This window comes from Dipodomys spectabilis, unplaced genomic scaffold (genome assembly GCF_019054845.1).
Source record: "Dipodomys spectabilis isolate Male_0828 unplaced genomic scaffold, ASM1905484v1 ptg000136l, whole genome shotgun sequence".
Classification (NCBI taxonomy): Eukaryota; Metazoa; Chordata; class Mammalia; order Rodentia; family Heteromyidae; genus Dipodomys; species Dipodomys spectabilis.
Genome location: NW_024870813.1, coordinates 37,072 through 61,031, shown reverse-complemented (window position 1 = coordinate 61,031; position 23,960 = coordinate 37,072). Strand labels below are relative to the sequence as shown.

The 23,960-nt window shown below is 51.5% G+C and overlaps 1 protein-coding gene across 2 annotated transcripts in view; it reads right to left on the bottom strand.

Moving 5' to 3' along the window:
• LOC122116490 (rho GTPase-activating protein 22-like) overlaps positions 1-23,960 on the bottom strand; it is a 100,478-nt gene that overhangs the window by 39,831 nt on the left and 36,687 nt on the right. Inside the window, exon 1 of one of the 2 annotated variants that reach the window (XM_042690147.1) lies at positions 16,487-16,538. The exons of the other annotated variant lie outside the window; for it this stretch is intronic. Coding sequence (XP_042546081.1) covers positions 16,487-16,538 — 52 coding nt within the window. Of the gene's footprint in view, positions 1-16,486; positions 16,539-23,960 lie in introns of those variants that run through there. 2 annotated transcript variants of the gene reach the window in all.

Below are 23,960 nucleotides of genomic sequence, written 5' to 3'. Positions count from 1 at the left end.
AGGTACCTGGTGTGGGGGGGGGGGGGGGGAGGAGAGGGAAGGGTCCTCTGGTTTGTCCCCAGCGGCCAACAGCAGTGCCTGACACTGTGCTGACAAGATTCTGGGACTGCAGGCACTATGCTATGAATTTGTGACACAAAAATGATGTAGGACCAGGCACTGGTGGCTCACACCTGTAATCCTAGCTGCTCAGGAAGCTGAAATCTAAAGATCGCATCCGGTTTGAAGCTGGTGGGTCGTGAAAGTCTTATCTCCAATTAATCACCAGAAAACTGGAAGTGGAGCTGTGACTCAAAGTGGCAGAGCAGTAGCCTTGAGCAAAAAAGCTCAGGAACAGAATCCTGGCCCTGAGTTCAAGCCCCATGACTGGAAGAAAAAAAATGCTGTAAGTATGGCCCACGCCTCAGCAAGCCATCAAGGCTACCAGAAGTAATGACACCACTACATTCTCCTGATCTTTAATCAGCATCAGGAAGTTGTGGAGACCCAAGTTTGTCTTTCTGCCCTTGTTTTATGGAGTTGGCAGTAGATTCCTAGGCCCAAACCCAGGGAGATCCGAGGGTTATGGTTCAAAGCCAGCCCAGGGAGGAAAGTCTGGGAAGGAGGTCCCTTCCCCAAGCATCATGGGATCTCCTGAAACGCTTGCATGGATGGGGGAGGGGAACTGGCTGGCCATTCCCAGCTCTTCCCCACACACTTGGGAGTGGTAGAGAGGACATGAAAGGGTACACGGTTTCTACTTGACTTGGCCTACTTCCCAGCAGCCTGAGGTGGAGAGATGGGCAGGCCAGGGACTGCACAGAGCCGGCAGCTGGACAGGCCAGTTCTGCTGGAGCTGGGGCCAGGGGCAAGTGGTATGTCGCACAGCAGAGATGACAGGCCAGGCCTAGGGGCTCTGTGGACACTGCGCTCACTCCTCCCTAGCTGAGCATGCAGCCGGACAGGTCCTCCTGATTTTTTTTTTTTTTTTTGGTCTGGTTGTGGGGCCTGAACTCTGGGCCTGGGTGCTGTCCCTGCGCTCTTCAGCTCAAGGCTAGTGCTCTACCACTTGAGCCACAGCACCACTTCCGGCTTTTTTTTTCTTTTTGCTTATGTGGTGATGAGGAATCGAACCTGGGGCCTCATGCATGCAAGGCAAGTGCTCTACCACTGAACCACCTTCCCAGCCTCAAGGTCCTCCTGAGTTGAAGGGGCTGAATGCATCTGTCACTGCAACTGGCCAGATGTGGGGAGCTGTGTGGACACCTCAGAGCTTTACCTGACTTATACCCACACATTCTTTCTCACCCAAGCTATCTGTTTTTTTTTTTTTTTGGGTGTGTGTGTGTGTGTGTGTGCTCGCATGCGTGTGCGCATGTACATGCACATTAGGGCTTGAACTCAGGACCAGGGCAATCTCCCCTAGCTTTTCTGCTCAAGGCTGATGATCTGCCATTTGAGCCACACCTCCACTTCTAGCTTTTTGCTGGTTAACGGGAGATGAGAGTTCCGTGGACTTTTCTGCCTGGGCTGGCTTCCAACTATGATCCTCAGATCTCAGTAGCTGGGATGACATGTGTGAGTTACCAGCACCAGCCTATTGTGAGTTCTTTAAACAAACAAATAATAAAAAGATGCTATTTTTCTAAGTCACCTCCTCTCTGGAGGCCAAGTGTACAACCGGCTTAAGAAAGAAGTCTTCTTGCTAATGTCAAGTTGGAAGTTTAACATGTTGGGTTCCCCAACACCACTTCCTAGCACCAGACCAGGAGATAGCCATTCACACTGTAGCCTAAGTGGACACAGCACCCCCTGGAGGCAATCTTTCACACTGGAGCTGTCATGAAAGGCATTCTCACCTTTATCCTCCAGGCAGGTCATACCCTTCCACCTTTGCAGGTCTCCCAGCAAAAAGGTTGGAGCTGAGATTTTCTTGCTTCCTCTCAGCCCAGCATGGTCCCCTTCAGCATGGCTCCCCCTCAAAGGGCTGCCTTTCCTCCTCAGTCTCTGCTGCAAGTAAACTGCTCTGCAAAGGACCTTGTTCCAAGGCCCTGCACCACCCGCCCAGCCCTGGCCAACCTCATGTAAAGGGCCAGAACGTGCAGACACAGGACAACCGCCAAGCTGGGCGACAGCCTGTGGCTCCCACACAGAAGTACTACACAACCCTCTTCACCCAGAACGCGCTTGCCTGCCAGTCTCACCCAACCTGGGGCCCGGGAACCATATCAGGTACAGGCCCCTCAAGGCCTCTCTTGGGGCCCCGTTACTTTATTTTGCTCACATTCCTCTCATTGAATCCATGGTTTGCAGCTGATAGATCAAGTATTTAAAAAGAGAGTTGGCTGCTCAGGAGGCTGCGATCTGAGGATCATGGCTAAAAGCCAGGCCAGGCAGCACAGTCGGTGAGACTCTCATCTCCTATTAACCACAAAAAGTGAGAAGGGTAGATGTGCCTTACCTGACAAGAGTGCTAGCCTTGAGTACAAAACCTCAGGGACAGCACCCAGACACCGAGTTCAAGCCCAGGATGGGCGTAAATAAAAAAAAGGGGGGGGAGGGAGTTGGTTGCTGGGTGCCAGTGGCTCACACCTGTAATCTTAGCTCTGTAGGAGGCCTAGGATCAAGGTTTGAAGCCAGCCCAGACAAGAAAGTCTGTGAGAGACTCTTCATGGTCCAATCCAGTTAACCAGCAAAAAAGCTGGAAGTGGAAATGTGATTCAAGTGGTAGAATGCCAGCCTGGAGCGCAAAGACGGCACATGTGGGTCCTGGCGGGTATTGCTGCTGCTGGCTCCTGCCAGAGAAGACACCCTGTCAGCCACCCCCAGCCACACTACAGGCTCTTGTCCTCAGTGGCCAGCTAAGCCACCCACCTCCTTTGGGAGGAATGTTTTTCTATGCCAAGTCATGGGTAGGTCTGGTGGAGAACAAGCACCTCAAATGTCACCCAGCTCCTTGCACTGACAGCCATGGGGCTGGGGGCTCTAGGTACACAGCGTCCTGCAGGGGCACCAAATGTCCAGTCAGGCAACACTGAGGAAAGGCCTGGGTCATGAACCAGGCCAGAGGGACAGGGTACCAAAAAAGCTCTGAGACATTCAACAGCAGAGGCCACCACATTCCACTCCGCTCACCTGGACTCAGCTGTCCCCAGAGCCACCATACCCCCCACCACCAATGGGGACACCTACCAACACCCATCATTCCAGATGCCCCTTCTGCCAGGGCCACTAGCTCATGCCTGTCATCCTAGCTACTCAGGAGACTGAGACCTGAGGATCACAGTTTGAAGCTGGCCCTGTAAGAGTCTAATCACCAATTAACCAGCAAAAAGCCAAAGTAGAGCTGTGGCTCAAGTGATAGAGCACTGGTGGTTCAGTGAAATAGCTAAAGGACAATGTTTAGATCCTGAGTTCAAGCCCCAGTACACACACAGACACAGAAGCCACTCCTGAGACTGTCCCTTTTCTCCTGGGGACCACTGAGGCAGGAAGTACCACCTGTCTATCAAACGATGAAATGGCATGTCAGAAGAGACACCGCCAGACAGGGTCGAGGCTTTGGTTCTAGATGCTAAGGGCCTTCCCATCTGGCTTCCTAAGCACCTGGAGCTGTCAGGTGTTGCCAGCTCCAGATGAGGCCTGATGTCAGGGCAGAGGATGGGAAGAGGAAGGTGACACAAGTGTATGGACAACCAGAAGGGCCAACCTCTCCCTCCAAGAGAGATGCACACCATCTTGTGTTCCCCAAGCCCCTGGCCAGCCCAGGCCTGCTCCAGGCCAGCACGGGAGGCGTGGGAGGCGGCAGCAGAGTCTATGCTGGACCCCAGAGCTTCATCTAGGAGCACCCAAGACAGGGGGCTCCAGTACCCTGGTCAGTGGATGGCAGCAACTTCCCCCTCCCCCAGGCAGAGGCCAGGACAGGAGTGGGCACAGCGGTGCTTTGTTCTGGTCCCGCCGCCGCCGCTCTGTGAATGGTGCTGTTGTGATATTTTAAGAAAATTCTACAAATAGCACTCGCTCAGAATGGGCCTGAAGCTGGGACATAAATGCTGCCTGGGAGTGCTGGCCAGGACAATAGAGGCCCACAGGGGCAGGATGCGGAGTGACCCCGGCCCATTTGGGGCTCACAGCCTCATCCCTCCCCCATCATGCCCCAGCCTTCCTAGTGGCTCTGGGGACTTTATTGGGAGCAGCTCCCTGGCCTCTCTGAAGAATGGGAAGGCCTGTGGCTCCCTTTCTGTGCCTGCCACTCCACATTTCCAGGGGCTTCCAGGCTCTGAAGATGTCTCATGAGTCAGAGGAGAGGGGGGCGCAGGACGGAAGGAAGGAAGGAAGGCTGGATGTTCCTCATTAAAAAATTACTTTATTAGGTAGCCAGAAGAATCTCAAAGACTCATTGTCTTAGAAGTCAAGGACCATTAATGGCAATCTTTCTAGAAGAATCTATTCCGGAGACTTGGAAGACAGCTGAAGGAAGGAGAAAAGAACAGATTTTGGAGTCAGTAGAGCTAGGTGGAAAGGCAGCTGTCCCCGGCCCTTGGGGTAAGTGACTTACTTCACAAAGTCTCTAAATCTCACCCCTTTGCAGCTAACCTGAGGCGGTGTGGAAGGCACAGCACACACTAGATGACTCAGAAAACACTTGGCCCTGGAGGCCGGTGGCTCATGCCCATAATTCTATCTACTCAAGAGGCTGAGATCTAAGGATCCTGTCCAAGCCAGCCCGGGCAGGAAGGTTGTGAGACTCTCCATTAAAAGTACCAAAATAAAGGGCTGGGAAGGTGGCTCAGTGGTAGAGCACTTGCCTTGCATGCCTGAGGCCCTGGGTTCGATTCCTCAACACCACATAAGCAAAAAGAAAAAAGCAAAAAGAAGTGGTGCTGTGGCTCAAGTGGTAGAGTGCTAGCCTTGAGCTGAAGAGCTGAGGGACAGCGCCCAGGCCCAGAGTTCAGGCCCCACTACTGGACCCAAAAATAAATAAATAAACAAATAAATAAACAAAAGTACCAAAATAAAAACAAAAAAAAATAAAAAAGCCAGAAATGGACCTGTGGTTCAAGTAGTAGAGTACTAGCCTTAAGCAAAAGCAGATCAGGGACAGAGCCCAGGGTGTGTGTGCATGCGCGCACGGCACGTGTGCTCACACACATGCACACACACATACACACACACACACACACAGCACGCTCGCAGGCACGTGTGCTCACACACATGCACACACACACACACACACACACACACACAGCATGCTCGCAGGACAGACAGACACACAGACACACACACCCTAGCTACTCAGGAATCTGAGGATCCCAACTGAAAGCCTCCATGACACTTTTATCTACAGTTAACCACCATAAAAGGCAGGAAGCGGAGGTATGGCTCAAGTGGTAGAGTATCCGCTTTGAGAAAAAGAAAAAAAAAGAAGTTAAGGGACAACGCCTAGGCCCTGCGCACAAGCCTCAGTACTGCCATTAAAATAAATCAATAAAAAGAGATGAAATTAAAAAGAACACACTTCATCTGGAAAATTCCAGGCTAGGAACTGTCCAAGAAACACCTGAGCCCGCGAGTCACAGACGCCAGCAGCCATGGGGTCGGTGTAGTGAGAGAGGGCCCCTCCTACCTCCCTGTTCCTCCAGGGGAAGGGACCGGGAGGAGAAGGCTGGGGGCAGGCCGGTGACTCTGGATGTGGCAGGCAGGGACTCACTAGGTTAGAAAGTTCTGGCATCACCAAGGCAAAGCTGATGCTTGGTGATGCTGGACATGGATCCTACCCCAGTCCCTCCCTCCTACCCTTGACACCTCATGGTGGCCCCAGGACACTGTGCTCAGCCTGCCAGGGGGACAGAGGCCCAGGGAGCGCCAGCGTATGCCCAGAGGCTGGTGGCATGGTCAAGGACTTAAGTCTCGACTCTAAGGCCATCCATGCTGCTGCCATCCTGCACCTTCCACGCGGGCCCAAAGAGTTGACAGGCCATGTGCCCTCAGGAGCACCATGGCACCTCCGGGCGCTCTCTCCCTCCACCTGACTCTCACGGGAAAACAAGGAAGTAGAACCACCTAGTACGGCTGATGTCTCCTCACTCCTCATCGAGGGGTTCTGTGCCTTCAGAGGCGGGCGATGCGCCCGGGGCCCGAGTGAAGACTTCCACCACGGCTTTGGAGGAACCCGGGCGCTTAGGGCTGGGACGAGGCATCACGCCCCAGAGTATTCTGGGTGGCCATGCTGAGCCAGGCACAGAGGATTCAGGAGACAGACAATGGGGGTGCGGAGGAGCCCCAGGGACGCTGGGGCAATAGCGGAGGAGAATATTCCAGCTTCGGACCAACCGCCTCGCTGTCCGGCTGAAAGCCATCTAAATCGCGGGTGAGAGCACCTGTGGGGTGCAGGGCCCTGTGGGGGAGGAGGGGGGCTTGAGCTGGGGTGACTGAGAACAGACACCAAGGTCCCACACTGTGCTCTGCACCTGCACAGTGCCACATGACAGAGGCCACTGTGACATCACTGGTGACCGGCCTGCTGAAGTCACAAAAGACTGGGCGTAGCCAGGTGCTGCTGCTCACACCTATAATCCAGGACTTAGCCAGGTAGGGTGGCTCACACCTATATTCCTAACTACTTAGGAGGCTGAGATCTGAGGATCTCAGCCTGGGCAGGAGACTCTTATCTCCAAGAAACTACCAAAAAGCCAGAAACAGATTTGTGGTTCAACACACACCTTGAGGGGAAAAAAAGAAAAAACAATTCCCAGGGCTTGAGTTCAAGGCCCAGTACTGGGGCGGGGGGGTGGGGGGGAGGGGGGGTGCGCAGTAACAGGAGTGGGAGACAGGAGATGGCCCAGGGTAGGTGACTTTTTATACAGCTCCAGTGTGCCACTGAGTTCTCAGGGCCATGGCAGCTGGTATACACCTGGAGATTTGTTGTGAGGGCCAGCAGCACACAGCTCCCACTACTCTCTACCCGGTCCTCAATCTGAGCAGACCTGAGGGACAGGCACAGGCCACCTCCCAGGGGAACTTAGACAAGGACAGGCCCCTCAGTATGATGCATCCTCAGAGAGGAACCTGGCTGACTAAAGCCACAAAAGAGAAGCTGGTCGGCACCTGACCTCTGACCCCACCCAAACTGGCTGTGATGGGGGAAGCCCAGGCTTTGATGTCATGTTTTCTGAGCAAAGGGTCCATGCTGCTTAAAGGGAGCTGCACTAGCCTGAAATAAACATGGTGTGGTGGCTGGGAGGAGGGGGGTGGTGGAGGGCAGGCAGGGTGGGTGAGCATCCCAGCTCACAGTAGCCCCTGGTGGACGAGTCTGCCCTTCAGTTTCCTCATCTCTAATGAAAACATTAATAGAATGTTTTGTTTTGTCAGTCATGGGGCTTGAACCCTGGGCCTGGGTGCTGTCCCTGAGCTCTTCAGCTCAAGGCAAGTGATCTACCACTTGAGCGCCACTTCCAGTTTTCTGGTGGTTAATTGGAGATAAGAGTCTCACGGACTGCTCCTGCCTGGGCTGGCTTAGAACTGTGATCCTTATATCTCAGCCTCCTGAGTAGCTAGGATTACAGGCATGAGCCACCAGCGCCCCCGGCTAATAGAATATATTTTTTAAAAACAAAAACAAAAGCAACGCTACATACCCACATATAAAGAGAGTGCTTGGCCCATAATGCTGGATGGACTGTAAATGCAATCAGGTCAACAAAGCAACCATGACTGAGCTTGGAGGATTGTGGCTCACAGCTAGTCCAGACAGGAAAGTCCATGAGACTTTTATCTTCCATAAATCACCAGAAAGCCAGAAGTGGAGCTGAAGCTCCAGTGGTAGAGCACCAGCCTCGAGCAAACAAAGCTAAGGGATGGTGCCCAGGTGCTGAGTTTGAACGCCAGTGCCAGCCTACACACATGTCCAAAGCATGATCATAATGTGAGCTCCTTCACCACGCACTAGGTGGGGAGGAAGAGGTCCCTTGCTCACTCTTTGGGGAAAATCATTTCCAGGGTATCTGTTGGAAGAAGCTAGCAATAATTCCTTAATGTTACAGCCACAGTGTCAGCTGGGGCCTACAAGGGCTTTGTATAAAGAGGAAGATATCCACTGGCACAGTCCTGGAGATTTACAAGGCCATGAGTGTGAGGGAGGGGAGGCGAGTCTAATGCACAACTGTCATAGTATTACCCACATTGATCTCCCCCCCTTTATAAACAAAGATTACAACATTCAGAGAAACAGGCAAGTCTGGCTCAAGCTCAAGGGGAAAAAAGCAACCAACCAGGAGACAGTGGCTCACGCCTATAATCCTTGCTACTTAGGAGGCTGAGATCTGAGGATTGCAGTTCAAACCAGCCCAAGAAAGACTGAGAGACTCTTAGCTACAATTAACCACCCAAAACTAGAAAGTAGAGAAGTGGTTCCAAGTGGTAGAAGATAAGCCTTGAGCAAAAAAGCCAAGTGAGATCATCATCAGGCCCTGAGTTCAAGCCCTACTACCAGCACCAGAAAAATAAAAAGTGATCAACAGGAATTGTCCTTGACCCTCCTGTTAGACTTACTAAACAAAGACTTCAAATGAGCTACTGTAAATATGCTCAAGAACTCAAGCAAATGATGTGGGAAGAAGTGAAGGTAACACTGGTAGCCCACACCTATAATCCTAGCCATCCAGGAGACTGAGATGCAGAGGAGCAAAGAGCAAAAGCCAGCATAAGCAGAAACACCTACTAGACTCCCTCTCTAGAGAGCCAGAAAAATGACTGGAGACATGGCTCAAGTGGTAGAGCACCCACCAGCTGAGAGCATAAAAGCTGGGCAAGAGGGATTCTGAATTGAAGCCATAATACCAGTACAATATAACAATAATAATAATAATAATAATAATAATAATTGAAGGCAAAGATGACAATAGTATCTCACTAACAGCAGAATATAGAGAGGGAAACTATTTTAAAAGAAAAGAGGAGGAGGAGGAAGAGGAGGAGGAGGAAGAGGAGGAGGAAGGAGGAGGAGGAAGAGGAAGAAGAAGGAGGAGGAACCAAATAAAAATTCTGTTTTTTGGTTGTTTTTTTTTTTTTTTTTTTTTTTTGGGGGGGGGGGTCCGGTCGTGGGGCCTGAACTCTGGGCTTGGGCGCTGTCCCTCAGCTCTTCAGCTCAAGGCTAGTGCTCTACCACTTGACCACAGCGCCACTTCCGGCTTTTTTCTTTTTGCTTATGTGGTGCTGAGGAATCGAACCCAGGGCCTCATGCATGCAAGGCAAGCACTCTACCTTCCCAGCCCCAAATAAAAATTCTAGAATTGAAGATACAGTAACTACAATGATTAATTCCACTATAGGAGCTCAACAGTGGATTTGAGCTGGCAAAAGGTAAAAACTATCAGTAAACATGAAATTAGGTTAGTTGAGGATATTGTCTGAGGAGAAAAAATATGAAGAGAAATTAGACCCCAGAAGCCGTTAAAACACCATCAGATCGCCCCATAAAAACAAAGGGAAAAAGCAGCAGAAATGACAAGTCCCCAAATTTAAAAAATTATTTAAAGAGAACATCCCCAAACTTGTGGGAACATATGCACCCAAGAATTTCAGTGACTTTCAAGAAGGATAAACTCAGAGATTTACACTTGGGACATATCACAGACCAGCTGTTCAAAGCCAAAGAATTCTGAGAGAAGGAAAAGAAAATGGTCTTCCACATACAGAATTCTCAATGAAAAGAACAGCTGAGCTAGTGCCATGGCTCACTCCTGTAATCCTGCGTTCAAGCCCCTGCACCACCAAAAAAAAAAAAAATTGAAGAAAGAAAAAATGCAACTAGTCTTCTACGTATCAGATGACTTCAATGAAAAGAAACGGCCTTTAAAAGACAAACTACTAACACAAACGAGAAACAGAAAATGTAGAGTTTGGATTCATAACTGACATATTCCTCCCAACGTACTGTACCAAGGGCTCACTGGCAAAGTCTACCAAGCATTCAAAGTCACTGGGCACAGTGACTCACACCTGTAATCCTAGCTACTCAGGAGGTGGAGTTCTGAGGATTGTGGTTCAAAGCCAGCCCAGGCAGGGACATCCATGAGACTCTTAACTCAAGTAACCCACCAAAAGGCCAGAAGTGGAGCTGTGGCTCAGTGGTAGAGCCTTAACCTTGAACAAAAAAGCTCAGGGATGGCACCCAGGTCCTGATTTCAGACCCTAGTATTGGCACAAAAACAGAAGTAATATCAATTGTTACTAAACTATTCAAAAAATAGAAAAGGAGGAACAGTTCTCAATTCCTATTATGTAGCCAACAGTCCTCTGATAACAAATACAAAGGTAACTGCAAGAAAACAACAGACCTATAGCATTCCCTATAAATACAGATGCACTAGCAAAATAGGGTTCAAGACAAGGACAAATGAAACATGGTCCATTCACACTATGGAATACCATTCTGCCATAAAAGAATAGAGTTGCTGGGTGTGGTGGCAAATACACCTGTTTTCAGCTACTTGGGAGAGAGGAGGTTTGTGGTTCGAGGACAGATTGGGTAAAAATTAGGTCCTATCTGGTATGGTGGCACATGCTTGTGGTCCTGGTTATTCTGGAGGCAGAGACAGGAGGATATCAGTCCAAGGCTGGACAAGAAATAGCATAATACCCTCTCAGGTAAATAGATTAAAAGCAAAAGGACTAGATATGTGGTTCAAGTAGTAAAAAACCAATCTAGTAAGTGGAAGACAACTCAATCCAGTACTGCCTAATAAACACATACATACATACATAAACACATAAAGTAACAACATCCTAGTGAACCATGAAAATACTATGCTAAATGAAAGAATTGATCACAACAGGCCATACGCCAGGGGAAAGAGGCTGCAGACATTGCCTGGAGCGGCAGGACGGTGCAGGGTGTGTAAGGGAGAGCCCTCAGAAATGGGAAGTGAGGGGCTGGGAAGGTGGCTCAGTGGTAGAGCGCTTGCCTTGCATGCCTGAGGCCCAGGGCTCAATTCCTCAGCACCGCATAAACAAAAAAGAAAAAAGCTGGAAGTGGCACTGTGGCTCAAGTGGTAGAGCGCTAGCCTTGAGCTGAAGAGCTGAGGGACAGCACCCGGGCCCAGAGTTCAGGCCCCACAACCGGACCCCCCCCCCCCCAAAAAAAAAGAAATGGGAAGTGACTATTTAGGACACTGAGATTGGAGGGTCTCCATGTAAAACCATCCTGGGCAGAGAAACTAAGAGCTTCTTTATCTCCAGTGAAGCAGCAAAATGCTGGAAGTGGAGGTATAGCTCAAATGGTAGAGCACTGGCCTTGAGCCAAAAGGCTAAAGTATTGGGACCTGGAGTTCAAGCCCCAGTGCTACCACACACATACACACACACAAAAAAAGGAAGTGACTGCTAAGGGGCATGAGCATTCTTTCTTTTTGGGGTAATGAAAATGTTTGAAGTTAGTTTGTGGTATCGCTTATGTAATTCTGTGAATATACTAAAAATGGCTGCATTCCATGCTCTAAGTGGGCAAATTCTGTGGTCTGTGAACACAGCTGTTCCAGAGTACAGTGATAAAAAAGTCAGGAGCCCGGGACTCACACCTGTAATCCTAGCTATTCAGGAGGCTGAGATCTGAGGATCATAGTTCAAAGCCAGTCTCTCCAGGTAATAAAGTCCATGAGACTCTTATGTCTAATTAACCAGAAAAAGCCAAAAGTGGAGCTTGGTGCAAGTGGCCTTGAACAAAAAGGATCAGGGACAGTGCCCAGGTCCTAAGTTCAAGCCCCAGGATGGTCACATATGCAAGGCGCGCGCGCACACACACACACACACACACACACACAGACAGAATTCAATGATGGTGTTGGGCAGGAGAGGCATTCAAAAGCTACAAATCCAGGCAGGACTTGTTTTAGCTCCAGAGTCAGGCATAGTTAGTGAGGAAAAGGGGAGTGTTTTTTGGGGGGTGAATGTTCCCTCTTTTGGTCCAAGGATTCCTGGTCAAGGGTCCCTAGTGGGTACAAGAACCCCCAGACTAACAAGGTGAGCAAGCACACCTTCTAGGATTTCTGTCCCTTTCTCTGAGAGTTCAGAGCTCTGAAGCAGTCTGGAGGATTTTAGTCCTAATAGCCAATGTCCGGGACCTTCCTAGGTCCTAGGTCAGCCTTCCTAGGACTGGTTCTTCTTGGAGTCCTAACAGCCTAAACCTGAAGGCCAACAGAGCTGACCGTAGGCTGATTGAACCCACCGGGCCCTTGCAGCCCTCTGGGGATGCTGCTCCCTGGGCTTGGGTCTGGCTTCGCCCAGACGTTGAACTCAGCTATCCAAGCTGGTCCCCACAGGGGAACCTCCAGCCAGAGTCTCCCCAAAGGATCATCTGAGGGCCAAACCAGCCCAGGACCTTCGAGATCACCCAGGTCTGCCTGTTTTCCTCTTTTTAGATGAAGAAGAAACTGAGGCTCCAGCAGAGCTAAGACTGTCACTGGCTTTCTGAGAGCCCTTGTGGGGGTGGGGGGGAGCTTATTGAAGGAGGGGAGTGCAGGGCTCCCATTTTGAGGAAGCCACAGGGCTGCTGCCCATCACACAAATGGGGAAGAGGTAAGGGAGGAAGACAATTCTCAGAAACAGAGAGAGGCGTGTGCAAAGCCAAGGGCAGAAGGGGTGGCTTCCACCCCCCACACTGCAAGGCTAAGCCTCCCCCATCATTTCCAGCCTTCCCAGCCTCACCTCAACACTTCAGCTCTCCTTTGCCTGGAAGTCAGACACCACCTCCCACGCCCACCCCGTCTCCATCAGCCCTGTCCAGCAGTGAGTACACACAGCATCTGCTGTCCCTGCTTTGCCTGAGCAGTTAGCTAACTGGGACAGGGCCCCGACTGTTATGTATGCACTGTGACGGGTTATGTTCAAGGAAAAATATACACGGGGGGGGGGGGGGGAGGAGAGCTCAGAGAAGTCTCTGATGCCCTGAAGGTGCCCCCTGCCCTAACCTTTGTGTTAATCCTTAATCCTCAGTAAAATAGTAAGTGAAGCCAGGCACAGCTGGCTCACTTCTAGGAGGCTGAGAGATCTGTGGATCACTGGCATTTAGAATGCCAGTCCAGAACTGGAGCTGTGGCTCAAGTGGTAGAGCACCAGCCTTGAGTGGAAAAAGTGAAGGGACAGCACCTAGGCCCTGAGTTCAAGCCCCAGTATCAACACACACACACACACACACACACACACACACACACACACACACACACACACACACACACACACACACACACGTCCTGATTTAGCTAGGCTGATGAGCGCTGCTCAAGCACTGGGCCAGGCCATCAGCAAGGCACTGCTCTCAGTGCAATGAGTGGGCAAAGCCGAGGAAAGGGCAAGACCCTGCAGGGGACAAAACCCTAGGGCCAAGTCCTCCCCACCCCCAACACAGGAGCAGCAGCAGTTGAGGAAGGGGGTGTCCTCCCATCTCAGCCCAGGGCTCCTCTTGGAGCTGAAGGCCTTTCTCTTCTCCACTGGGCTGGCCCTCATCCTATGTGACCTTTCTCACACATCCTGCTCTGGACTTTCCCCTCAGCCTAAAAGTCACATCTGCTACCTGGAGTTCTCAGGCTCCAAGGAGTTAGGGGCAGACCCTGTGCCTTAAACAGCCATTTTTTTCCCTCCAGTACCTGGCACAAACCTGGCCTGGAGTGGCGGTGTGGCAGACGACAATGAAATGTATAGACAGAAGTCTGAATGGCAGCTGCTCGTCAGCAATGGTAAAAGGCTATGTGAGAGATGGAACCTTCTCCAGAAAGGAACACAAAGGCGATCTGGGAGTTCAGAGCCAGGGGGCCCCGGGCTCACACCTGTAATCCCAGCTACTCACTCCAAAAGGTGGTGATCTTCATCAAGGGCCTTTTCACACATGGACAGATGCTAAAACATTCTGTTGTGAATGCTTTGATTCAGACACATGTGAGCCAGTGGCTCACATCTTTCATTCTAGCTAGTCAGAAGGCTAAGATCTGAAGATCTCAGTTCGAAGCCAGCCTGGACAGAAAAGTCTTTGGAATTCTCCAGTTAACCACCGAAACACCAGAAGTCATCCAGTGCCAGTGGCTCACACCTATATTCCTAGCTACTCAGGAGGCTGAAGTCTGAGGATTGTGGTTCAAAGTCAACCGAGGCAGGAAAAGTTTGTGAGACTCCAATTAATCACTAAGAAAGCTATGTCTCCAGTGGCAGAGTGAAAACACTCAAGGACAGGGCCTAGGCCCTGAGTTCAAGCCCAAGACTGATAAACACACAAAAAAGAGAAACCAAACATCCTTGGCTTGAGCCATGGACTCCTGTCCCAGCCTCCCCGGAGTCTCTCCTTCCTCTGCCAGCACCTGGCTGGCCCCTGGACTACAGTGCGTCCTTCTCACCCTGGACCTGACCAGCCCTGCTCACTTCTATGGCTACAGATCCTTGTGAGGTCCTAACACTTGGGGTGGGCAAGAGGGTGAAAGGCTGCTTGGATATAGATGACAGGCCGGGCATGCTCCTCACCCAGGTAAGTGCAGCCCAGCCTTCAAAGTTAAACTAACAGCAAGCAAGGCTCTTCTGGGGTGCTTACTAACTAAGCCAAGGCTTAACCAAGACTTTTCACTTCCACCCTTGTCCCTGAGACACAAGCTCACCCCTGGCCTTGTTTACTGAAGTGGGGGTCAGGAAGCACTGAAGCTCTCACCCAACCCCCACTACCAGTGCAGTCCTTCCTGCACTGGACTCTGCCCTGTCCTCAGGGAGCATCAGAAAGCCCTGGAACCCCACTGTTGCCCTGGCTACCTGGCCTCAGCCCCTCCCTCCTCACATGTAGCCCCAGAGCATTTGAAAACCAAATCTAGCCAGGGGCCAAGTGCTTGAAAGTCTAGCTCTTCAGGAAGCTGAGATCTAAGGATCACGGTTCAAAGCCAGACTCAGTAGGAAAGCCCATGAAACTGCTAGGTCCAATTAATGAGCAAAATGCCAGAAAGTAAAGCTGTGACTCAAGTGGTAGAGCACCAGCCCTGAATAAAATAAAAAAATTTAAAAAAGGGGGGGCTGGGAATGTGGCTTAGTGGTAGAGTGCTCGCCTAGCATGCATGAAGCCCTGGGTTTGATTCCTCAGTACTACATAAACAGAAAAAGCTGGAAGTGGCTCTGTGGCTCAAGTGATAGGGAGTGTTAGTCTTGAGCCAAAGAAGCTCAGAGGCAGTGCCCAGGCTCTGAGTTCAAGCCCCAGAACCAGCACTGAGAAAACTGTTGCCATGGAAAAGCGAAAACCAAGCAACTCTTCATTTGGTTCTGGCTTCAGAGACACCATCACAAACACTATCCTGGCCTGTATAGTTAGGTCTTCTATATTTCGTTGTTATATATGATGTAAGCCACCTCAAATCATTAGTACAAAGTTGGACACCTGTGGCATCTTTATCACCTTTACTAAGTCCTAGCTGCTAGCCATGTTTGTGTCTCTTCTTTACAGTCTGTAAAGAGAACAGAACCTGGGGCTCCCACTTAATGGAGATTGCCTTGACCTGAGGGCTCCCAGGCTGGGCTGGTCATAAGTGTTGCTTGGGGCACTCCTGAAACACACGGCTTCCAGGCTCCTCTCCAGAGGCGATGGAGCAGCTAGCTGAGCACCTCTGCAGGCCAGCCTGGGGTCAGGCAAGTCCTGCGTGGGATAAAGGCAAAACCACACGAATGGCTCACACCTGTAATCCCAGCTACTCTGGCTCTGCAAGATCCAAGTTCCAAGCCTCTCCAGGCAGAAAAGTCCCGGAGACTACACTCTCCAATTAACCCAGCAACAGGCTGTACGGGAGGAAGGGAGGGTGCCAATGGTGGAGGCCCAACTGTGAGTGATCGAGAACGCTCAGCCAGAGCGCAAGGCCCCGAGTTCAAGCCCAGGTGGCAGCAGGCACAAACAACACCAGGACACTTTAAATAAAAGGAGGCGCCAGCTGTGTTTTCGGCGAGGCGAGGGTTAAGCTGCGCGGTGGGGCCGCTCGGGAGGAGGCCGGGGCCCGTCCCGGGCGGGCGCACTGGGATCGTCGGGCGCTCTCCAGGACGGCCGAGCGCGTTCCCCGCGCAGCCCGCCCGCCGGTCGGCAGCAACTTCGGGAAACTCTCGAGCCGGAGCCTCGGTCCCAGCCGCGAGCCGGCGCGCGGGAGCGGGGACGGACGGCGTCTCCCCTCGGGGGCGGATGAACCGCAGGGACGGCGCGGGCCCCGCTCGCTGCGCGGCCGGCGGGCGCGCGGAGATCCGGGGGCCCTGGCCCTGGCCGTGGCCCCGGCGGACCCACAGTTCGTGCTCCCCACCTCCCCCCGAGGCCCGATCCCCCTCGGAGCCCCGAAGCGCCCGCCCCAGCCAAGGGGAGCCCGCAGGACGCGCGCCCGCGCTAAGGGGAGCCCCCCTCAAAGTGAGGGGGTCCCGGGGAGCAGCCGCCGGCGCGGTCCCGTCCGAGGCCGGGGCAGGTGCAGGCCGCCCGGGGGGGGGCGGCGGGCCGGGGGCGCACGTGCGCGGTTACCTGGGGGCGCTCGCAGGTGTCCTCGCCAGCGCTTGCAGCAGCACAGCCCCATGGCCGCTTCCCGCCCGCGGAGCGCGGGGCGGCGCGGTCAGCCGGGGCGGGGCGGGCGCCGGCCCCCAGCAGACGCGCTAATCAACTGCGGAACGCCGAGAGCGCGCCGCCCGCTCGCTTTTATCTCCGCGTCGGCCGCGCCGCCGGGCGCCCCCGCGCCGGCTCCTTGCGCCCGCTCGTCGCGCCCTCCCCACGGCCCCGCTACTCGGCCCGGGACTCCCGGTCGCGCTCCCGCGAGAGGCCGCCAGGGGGCGCGGCGGCCCAGGCCGGGCCCCTCCTCCCTGGTCCTCCGGGGCCTGGGGCCGGGGCCGGGGCCCGGGCCGGGGGCGGAGGCGCCGCCCGCCCGCCCGAGACCCTGGGGCTCGCTCTGCCCAGCTCACCCGAACCGAGTCCCACAGGAAAGAGAGCGCGCCACCAAGCCGGCTAGGCTAGCTAGGGACCCCCGTGGGTAGGTCGCACACACACTCCTGAAGCTCTTCCCTCATCCTCAAGTCCCCACAGCACCATTGAAGCGGAAGGTCTGATCGCAGTCGACCTACTGGTCTACGAACAGGACGCAGGAGGCTCGCGCGCAGGTTGGCTGCCGGGACGAAATGAGCTGATATAAACTAACTACTAGCACAACCTGTGTGTTGCTTAGTACTTGAAGAGGCAAACTACCAGCTTCCGGTGGCCTCAGTGGGTAGATCCTTTTAACGGGACGGGGTACTAGGTGTAATCACTCCGAAAGACAGCAAGGGTGCTAGGTATTAAGACTAAAACACTATAGGTACCAGTGCGATAATGCCTGTAATTCTAGCCACTCAGAAGCCTGGGATCTGAGGATCCTAGTTCGAAGTCAGCCAGAGCAGGACAATCATGAGACTCTTATGAATCTTTTATAAATCATGAGATTCTTATCTCCAATTACCCAGTAAAAAGCCAGACATGGAGGTGTGACTCAAGTGGCAGAGCACCAGCTTTGATCAAAAATGCTAAGGATCAGCCCAGTCCCTGAGTTCAAGCCCTCATACCAGTATACACACACACACACACACACACACACACACACACACACACACACACACTAAACCATTCTACATTTTAACACCCTGGGATGCATGGACTCCATTTCTCCCCGTGCACCCCACAGGAGACACGTGCCCAGGACAGCTGTGTAGGGATTTTCCCTGCACGCAAAACACTGGAACCACCAAATCCAAATGAGTAAAGGAATGATCAAATACACAGTCATTACAAAGGAAGGAACTAGGGCTGAGCATTTAGACTTACATGGACTTAGCACTCACGTGAAGATACGTGCCATAGAATATTGCCCTGGGGTAATATCATTCTCTGGCCAGGTTCTAGGCACCTGGGGCTGGAAATACATAGGAAAGTAGCAGTGGGTCCTTCTCTGGGGGAGGGGTGGGAGAAAAGAACTGGGCAAAATGAATGTCCAGAGACTTTATTTGGACTCAAGACCTTACACTTGCCTGGCTGGTGCTCCACTACTTAAGCCATATTTCCATCCCTGATTTTTGCTGGTTATTTTGGAGATAGAATCTAGTAAACTTTCCTGATCCTGGCTGCTCTCAAACTGTAATCCTTTGGATCTCAGTCTCCTAAGACTTTTTGGCTTTTACTGTTGGTCACAGGACTGGAACTCAGGGCCAACGTGCTGTCCCTGATTTTTTTTGCTCAAGACTAGCACTCTACCACTTTGAGCCACAGCTCCACTTCTGGTTTTTGAGATTAATTGGGGATTAATTGGAGATAAGAATCTCACAGGGACTTTTCTGCTCCAGCTGTCTTCAAACATGATCTTCATATCTCAGCCTCCTGAGCAGCTAGGATTTCAGGCGTGAGCTACCAGCGCCTGGCAATTTTGGCTTTATTATAGTGATTAATTTTGTACTTTCAAGGAAGACATGTTCATATGTTATGTAAACAAATGAGAGAAATTATGTTTTTCTCTCTTCTTTTTGTTGGTCATGGAGCTTGAATTCTGGACCTGGGCGCTGTCCCTAAGCTCTTCAGCTCAAAGCGAGTGCTCTACCACTTGAGCCACAGCACCACTTCCAGGTTTCTGGTGGTTTACTGGAGATAAGAATCTCACAGACTTTCCTGTCTGGGCTGGCTTTGAACCTCAATCCTCAGATCTCAGCCTCCTGAGTAGCTAGAATTACAGGCAGGAGCTAATGGCACCCAACGTTCTCATATTTTAAGAGGCAGAGAGCTCTGTTTGTGCTAGTACTGGGGCTTGAACTCAGGGCCTGGGTGCTGTCCCTTGTCTTTTTCTGCTTAATGCTAGTGCCCTACCACCTAAGCCACAGCTCCACTTCCACCTTTTTACTGGTTAACTGGAGATGAGTCTCCTAGACTTTTCTGCCCAGGCTGGCTTTGAACCCTGATCATCAGATCTCAGCCTCCTGAGTATCTAGGGTTGCTGGCATGAGCCACTGGCACCCCACTGGCAGACCACTCTTTACCTTTGCTGTTCTTCTTCTGTTTTAATGGTAGTCCTGTTTGAGCTTGGCACGTGCTTAGTACTTGTGTCAGGCCTCCAGATCTCTTCATGTTTTTTGTTTGGGTGGTGGGTGTAAATAGGGCCTGGGCAAACACTACCCTCCCCCTTGCTCTCCCTCCCTCCTCTTCCTACTCCCCACAGGGTTCTTAATAGGAAGTTATTTCTCCAAGCTGCTCCTAATCCTGGCTGTGGTTTTTGGATAAACTGGGATTCCTGCACCCCTCAGCCCTCATCAGATCCCAGCCCCCAGCTCCAGAGCAGAAGTGGTCTGGGGTCCACTCGAGGGAGGTAGGGCTTGGCTGGAAGGCAGAGGCTGAGAGCTGAAAAGTTCAATTAAAGCCGGAGGCCTGCACACTTGAGAGCTGGAAAGAGGTTTTCCCAGGGGTTTGGCTTCATTCAAAGGGAGATTAACACGGGTGAGGCTGATCTGCTTCCCTCCCCACCGACTTCCCTAAAACCATCAGGCTGAGGCCTGGGCAGATACCCGTTTCTTGCTGCAGGTCAGGAAAGAAAACTTCAGGACATGGAAGGAGGAAAAGTGACAAAGAGAGTAACAGAAAGAAAAAGAGACTTGGCTGATGCCAAGTCCTTTCAAACAGAGTACCGGGCAAGATCACTTAGTCACTGCAGCCGCAATGAGGCGGGAAGGGCAGGCTTGAGTAGCACACTGGAGTGGAGGGGGGAGCGCATCCTCTGAGGGGGAACCCCCCCTCCCCGCAGGGTGCAACCGCCAAAGCCAAGTCTGACATTTGGGAAGCGAGATTTAAAAGAAAACATTGCACCAGCCATTGCTGGACGGCTTGTTTTTTCAAACGAGCCTATTATAGACAGCCAACGTCTCCACCGAGCCGTTCAAATGTATTTTGGGATGCTCAACTCTTCACATTGGCTTTTTTGAAAGCAAATCCCAGGGCAGTTCTCCAGACAGACAGGAAGGCAAAACCTTCTAGTAATTTTGCCTTATGGTTTCACACTTTTTTTTTTCTTGGTGCTGGTCCTGGGGCTTGAACTCAAGGCCTGGGCACTGTCCCTGAGCTTTGTGTTTTGCTCAAGGCTAGCACGCTACCAATTGAGCCATAACTCCACTTCTCACCTGTTAGTGGTTAAATGGAGATAAAGAGTCTTAAGGACTTTCTTGCCCAGGCTGACTTTGAACCTCGATCCTCAGATAGGAGACAGCTTCCTAAGTAGCTAGGGTTCCAGGGGTGAGCCACTGGCACCTGCTGATTTCACACATTTTCAATTCCCTATTATACATTGTGTGTGTGTGTGTGTGTGTGTGTGTGTGTGTGTGTTTTCCTGTTGCATCTCTTCCTCAAATAATATTGCCTATGTGATCCCACCAGGTGCCAAGAAGTCACACACATTAGTACCCCCACTGAACCACAGGAAGGGGGAAGAAGAGCCAAGTTCAGGAAAAAGGTAAAGAGAGCAGCCCTAGGTCAATGAGGTGAGATGGGACAAAGCAAGGAGGAATGGTCAGGTGGATGATGGATGGATGCATGTATGTGGATAAGTAAGTGAGTGGATGGATGGTTAGATGTGGGTAGATAGGTGAATGGACGGATGGATGGATGGATGGATGGATGGATGGATGGGTAGATGGATGGATGGATGGATGGATGGATGGATGGATGGATGGATGGATAGACAGGCTGTAGGCTGGCTGGGTGGCTGGCTAGCTAGATGGGTGGATGGATGGACTGACGGATGGGTAGATGGATAGATGTGGATAGACAGGTAGGTGGGTGAATGGATCAATCAATGGATGGATGGGTATGGATAAGTGGGAGAATGTATGAATGTGTGTAGATAAGTAGTGAATGGATAGATGGATGATGGGTGGATAGATGGATAGATGTGGATAGACAAGTGGATGGATGGATGGCTGGTTGGGTGGGTGGATGGATGGATGATGGGTGAATGATATTTCCCATGTCTGGTCTAGAACCTTGGGCTACACCTGAGAAAGAATAAGGATGGAATTTGCTTGAAAAATCAGATTTCCTGAACCTCTCATTGCTCATGACCCTAATCCTATCTAGAATTGACCAAATACATGAGACCATTCAGAACTGCGAAGCTCTAGCCGAGCTCAAGCCACCCCACCCCAGAAGGGAGAGGTGGGAATTGTTGGGGCATTCATCCAGGGCCACCTATCCCAGGGGAGGGGCGAGGTGGGGAAGGCAGCTAGTGGGCACAGAGGGCTCTGGAGGAGGGCTGCACAGGGCTGGGTGGCCCCTGACTTCCCCTCCAGCAGCTTCATCCATTGCCCCAGAAGACACGAAGATGAGCATGCAGGAGTCTTTGTAGAAGAGGCTCTTTCTAAAATGGTAGCTTGTTGAACAGCAACCTGGAAGCTGAGCCCCTAATGTGCCCCAGCCCATCCAGGGAACACTTAAGAGCCCCAAAACTTGATGTTCATAGCTCTTTGGCAGGAATCTGGATTGTCCCTCCCTGGACACCCAGGGCCAACTTCAGGGTGTGAATGTAGCCCCAGGCTGGCTGGAGGAAAACAAGGCCCATGTGACCAACAGGTGTAGCTTTGGGGGCCGATGACTCTGGTCACTCATGAGCCTACACCCTAAGAAGGCTTAGCAGCTTCAACTTCATCTTCAGAGAAGCCACCCACAGTGAATCATGAAACCAGCCTGAGTCTACCATATTGCAAGAAACCTTGTAAGTCTAGCTCTTCAGGAGGCTGAGATCTAAGGATCATGGTTCAAAGCCAGGCTCAGCAGGAAAGCCTGTGAAACTGCTAGGTCCAATTAATGAGCAAAAAGCCAGAAAGTAGAGCTGTGACTCAAATGGTAGAGCACCAGCCTTGAATAAAAAAATTTAAAAAAGGGGGCTGGGAAGGTGGCTCAGTGGTAGTGCACTTGCCTTGCATGCATGAGGCCCTGGGTTCTATTCCCCAGCATCACAGAAGCAAAAAGAAAAAAAAGCCGGAAGTGGCGCTGTGGCTCAAGTGGTAGAGCGCTAGTCTTGAGCTGAAGAGCTGAGGGACAGCACCCAGGCCCAGAGTTCAGGCCCCACGACTGGACCCAAAAAATAAATAAATAAACAAATAAATAAATAAAAACTAAGCAGGCTGGGAATGTGGCTCAGTGGTAGAGTGCTTGCCTAGCATGCATGAAGCCTGGTTCAATTCCTCAGTGCCCCATAAACAGAAAAACCTGGAAGTGGTGCTTTGGCTCAAGTGGTAAAGTGCTACCCTTGAGCCAAAGAAGCTCAGGAACAGTGCCCAAGCCCTAACTTCAAAACTGGCAAAACAAAACAAAATTAAGTGTATCCAGGCCCTGACTTCAAGCTTCATTTCTGGCATGCAAGCACACATGCACATACATGCACACATGTATACACACACACACACAGAATTGTTCCCATCCACAACACTGGGCAGCGAGAAGATAGAGAAAAACCCCCACCTTTGGGCTAGTTGTTAGGAGGTACCAAACAGGTCACTGAAACAGAAAGTATACCTGTGGCACTCGTGGCTAACATTGCCCGCTTTGGCCATGTGCCAGGCCACAAGCCTAACAGGTACACATTCACTTTGAATTCACAACAGCCCCGTGCAAGCCTTTCATTGTTATTTCCACTTTAATGTCCTCCAGAGGGCAATGATGCACAGAGAGGTCGAGTAATTTGTAGGAGGTAGCAGAGCTAATTAGTGGCTGAGTTCAGAAGGGAACTCAGCCCATCTTGTGTTCTCAAAGACTATGATTAAATACCTTTCAGGGAAAGTGGTGATGGATTAGATGATCAGTGAGTCTAAAACACATATATGGAGACTTCTGACGGAAAAAACACAATCCACTAAGCATGATGGTATACCCTACACACCTGTGATCCCAGTGAGTCAGGAGGCAAAGTTAGGAGAACCATGGTTCGAGAACAGCCAGGGCAAAAAGTCATCAAAATCATCTCAACAAATCCACAGAGCATGGTGGTGAAGGTATGTCAGCTCAGTTACATTGGAGGCAGAGACAGGAGGATCTCAGTCCAAGGCCTGCCCAGGAGCAAAAAGTATGACACTTTATCTGAAAAACAAATGAAAGCCCAAAGGATTGGGGGTGTGGCTCAAGTTGTAGAGGGCCTGCCTGGAAAGCAAGAGGCCAGAGTTCAAATCCCAATACCTCAAGAAAGAAAGAAGGAAGGAAGGGCTGAGAATGTGGCTTAATGGTAGAGCACTTGCCTAGCATGAATGAAGCCCTAGGTTTGATTCCTCAGTACCACATAGACAAAAACAGTCAGAAGTGGCGCTGTGGCTCAAGTGGTAGAGTGCTAGCCTTGAGCAAAAGAAGCTCAGGGACAGTGCTCAGGCCCTGAGTTCAAGCCCCAGGACTGGCAAAAGGAAAAAGAAAAGAAGGAAGGAGGGAAGGGGAAAGGGGAAAAGAAGAGAAGGAAGGGAGAGAGGGAGGAAGGGAGGAAGGGTCTGAGCAGGAGGTGGAACACTCAAGGTCACCTAGTTTGTAGGTGATAAAAGTCTGTTTATAAAGCCTAGCATCAATGGCTCATGCCTATAATCCTAGCTACTGAGAAGGCTGAGATCTGAGGACTGCAGTTTAAAGCCAGCCTAGGCAGGAAAGTCCATGAAAATCTTATCACCAATTAAACACCCACAAGGCCAGAAGTGGAGCTGTGACTCAACTGGTAGAGCACTAGCTTGAACATCAAAACTCAGGGACAGTGCCCAGGTTCTGAGTTCAAGCCCCAGGACTTGCATACATACAAAAAAAAATCCAAAGAGTATCTTGATGAATCTGGGCAGTCCAAAGCCACAGGCCACCGCCTCCTTACCTACCAGCCATTGCCCACCTGCTCTTGGTGGGGAGGGTCTTCCCTGGGCCACAACTCTCCCTTCCCCTCCTGTCATGGCTTTCAGCTGGGCTTAAGAGTTTCTGCAAACCC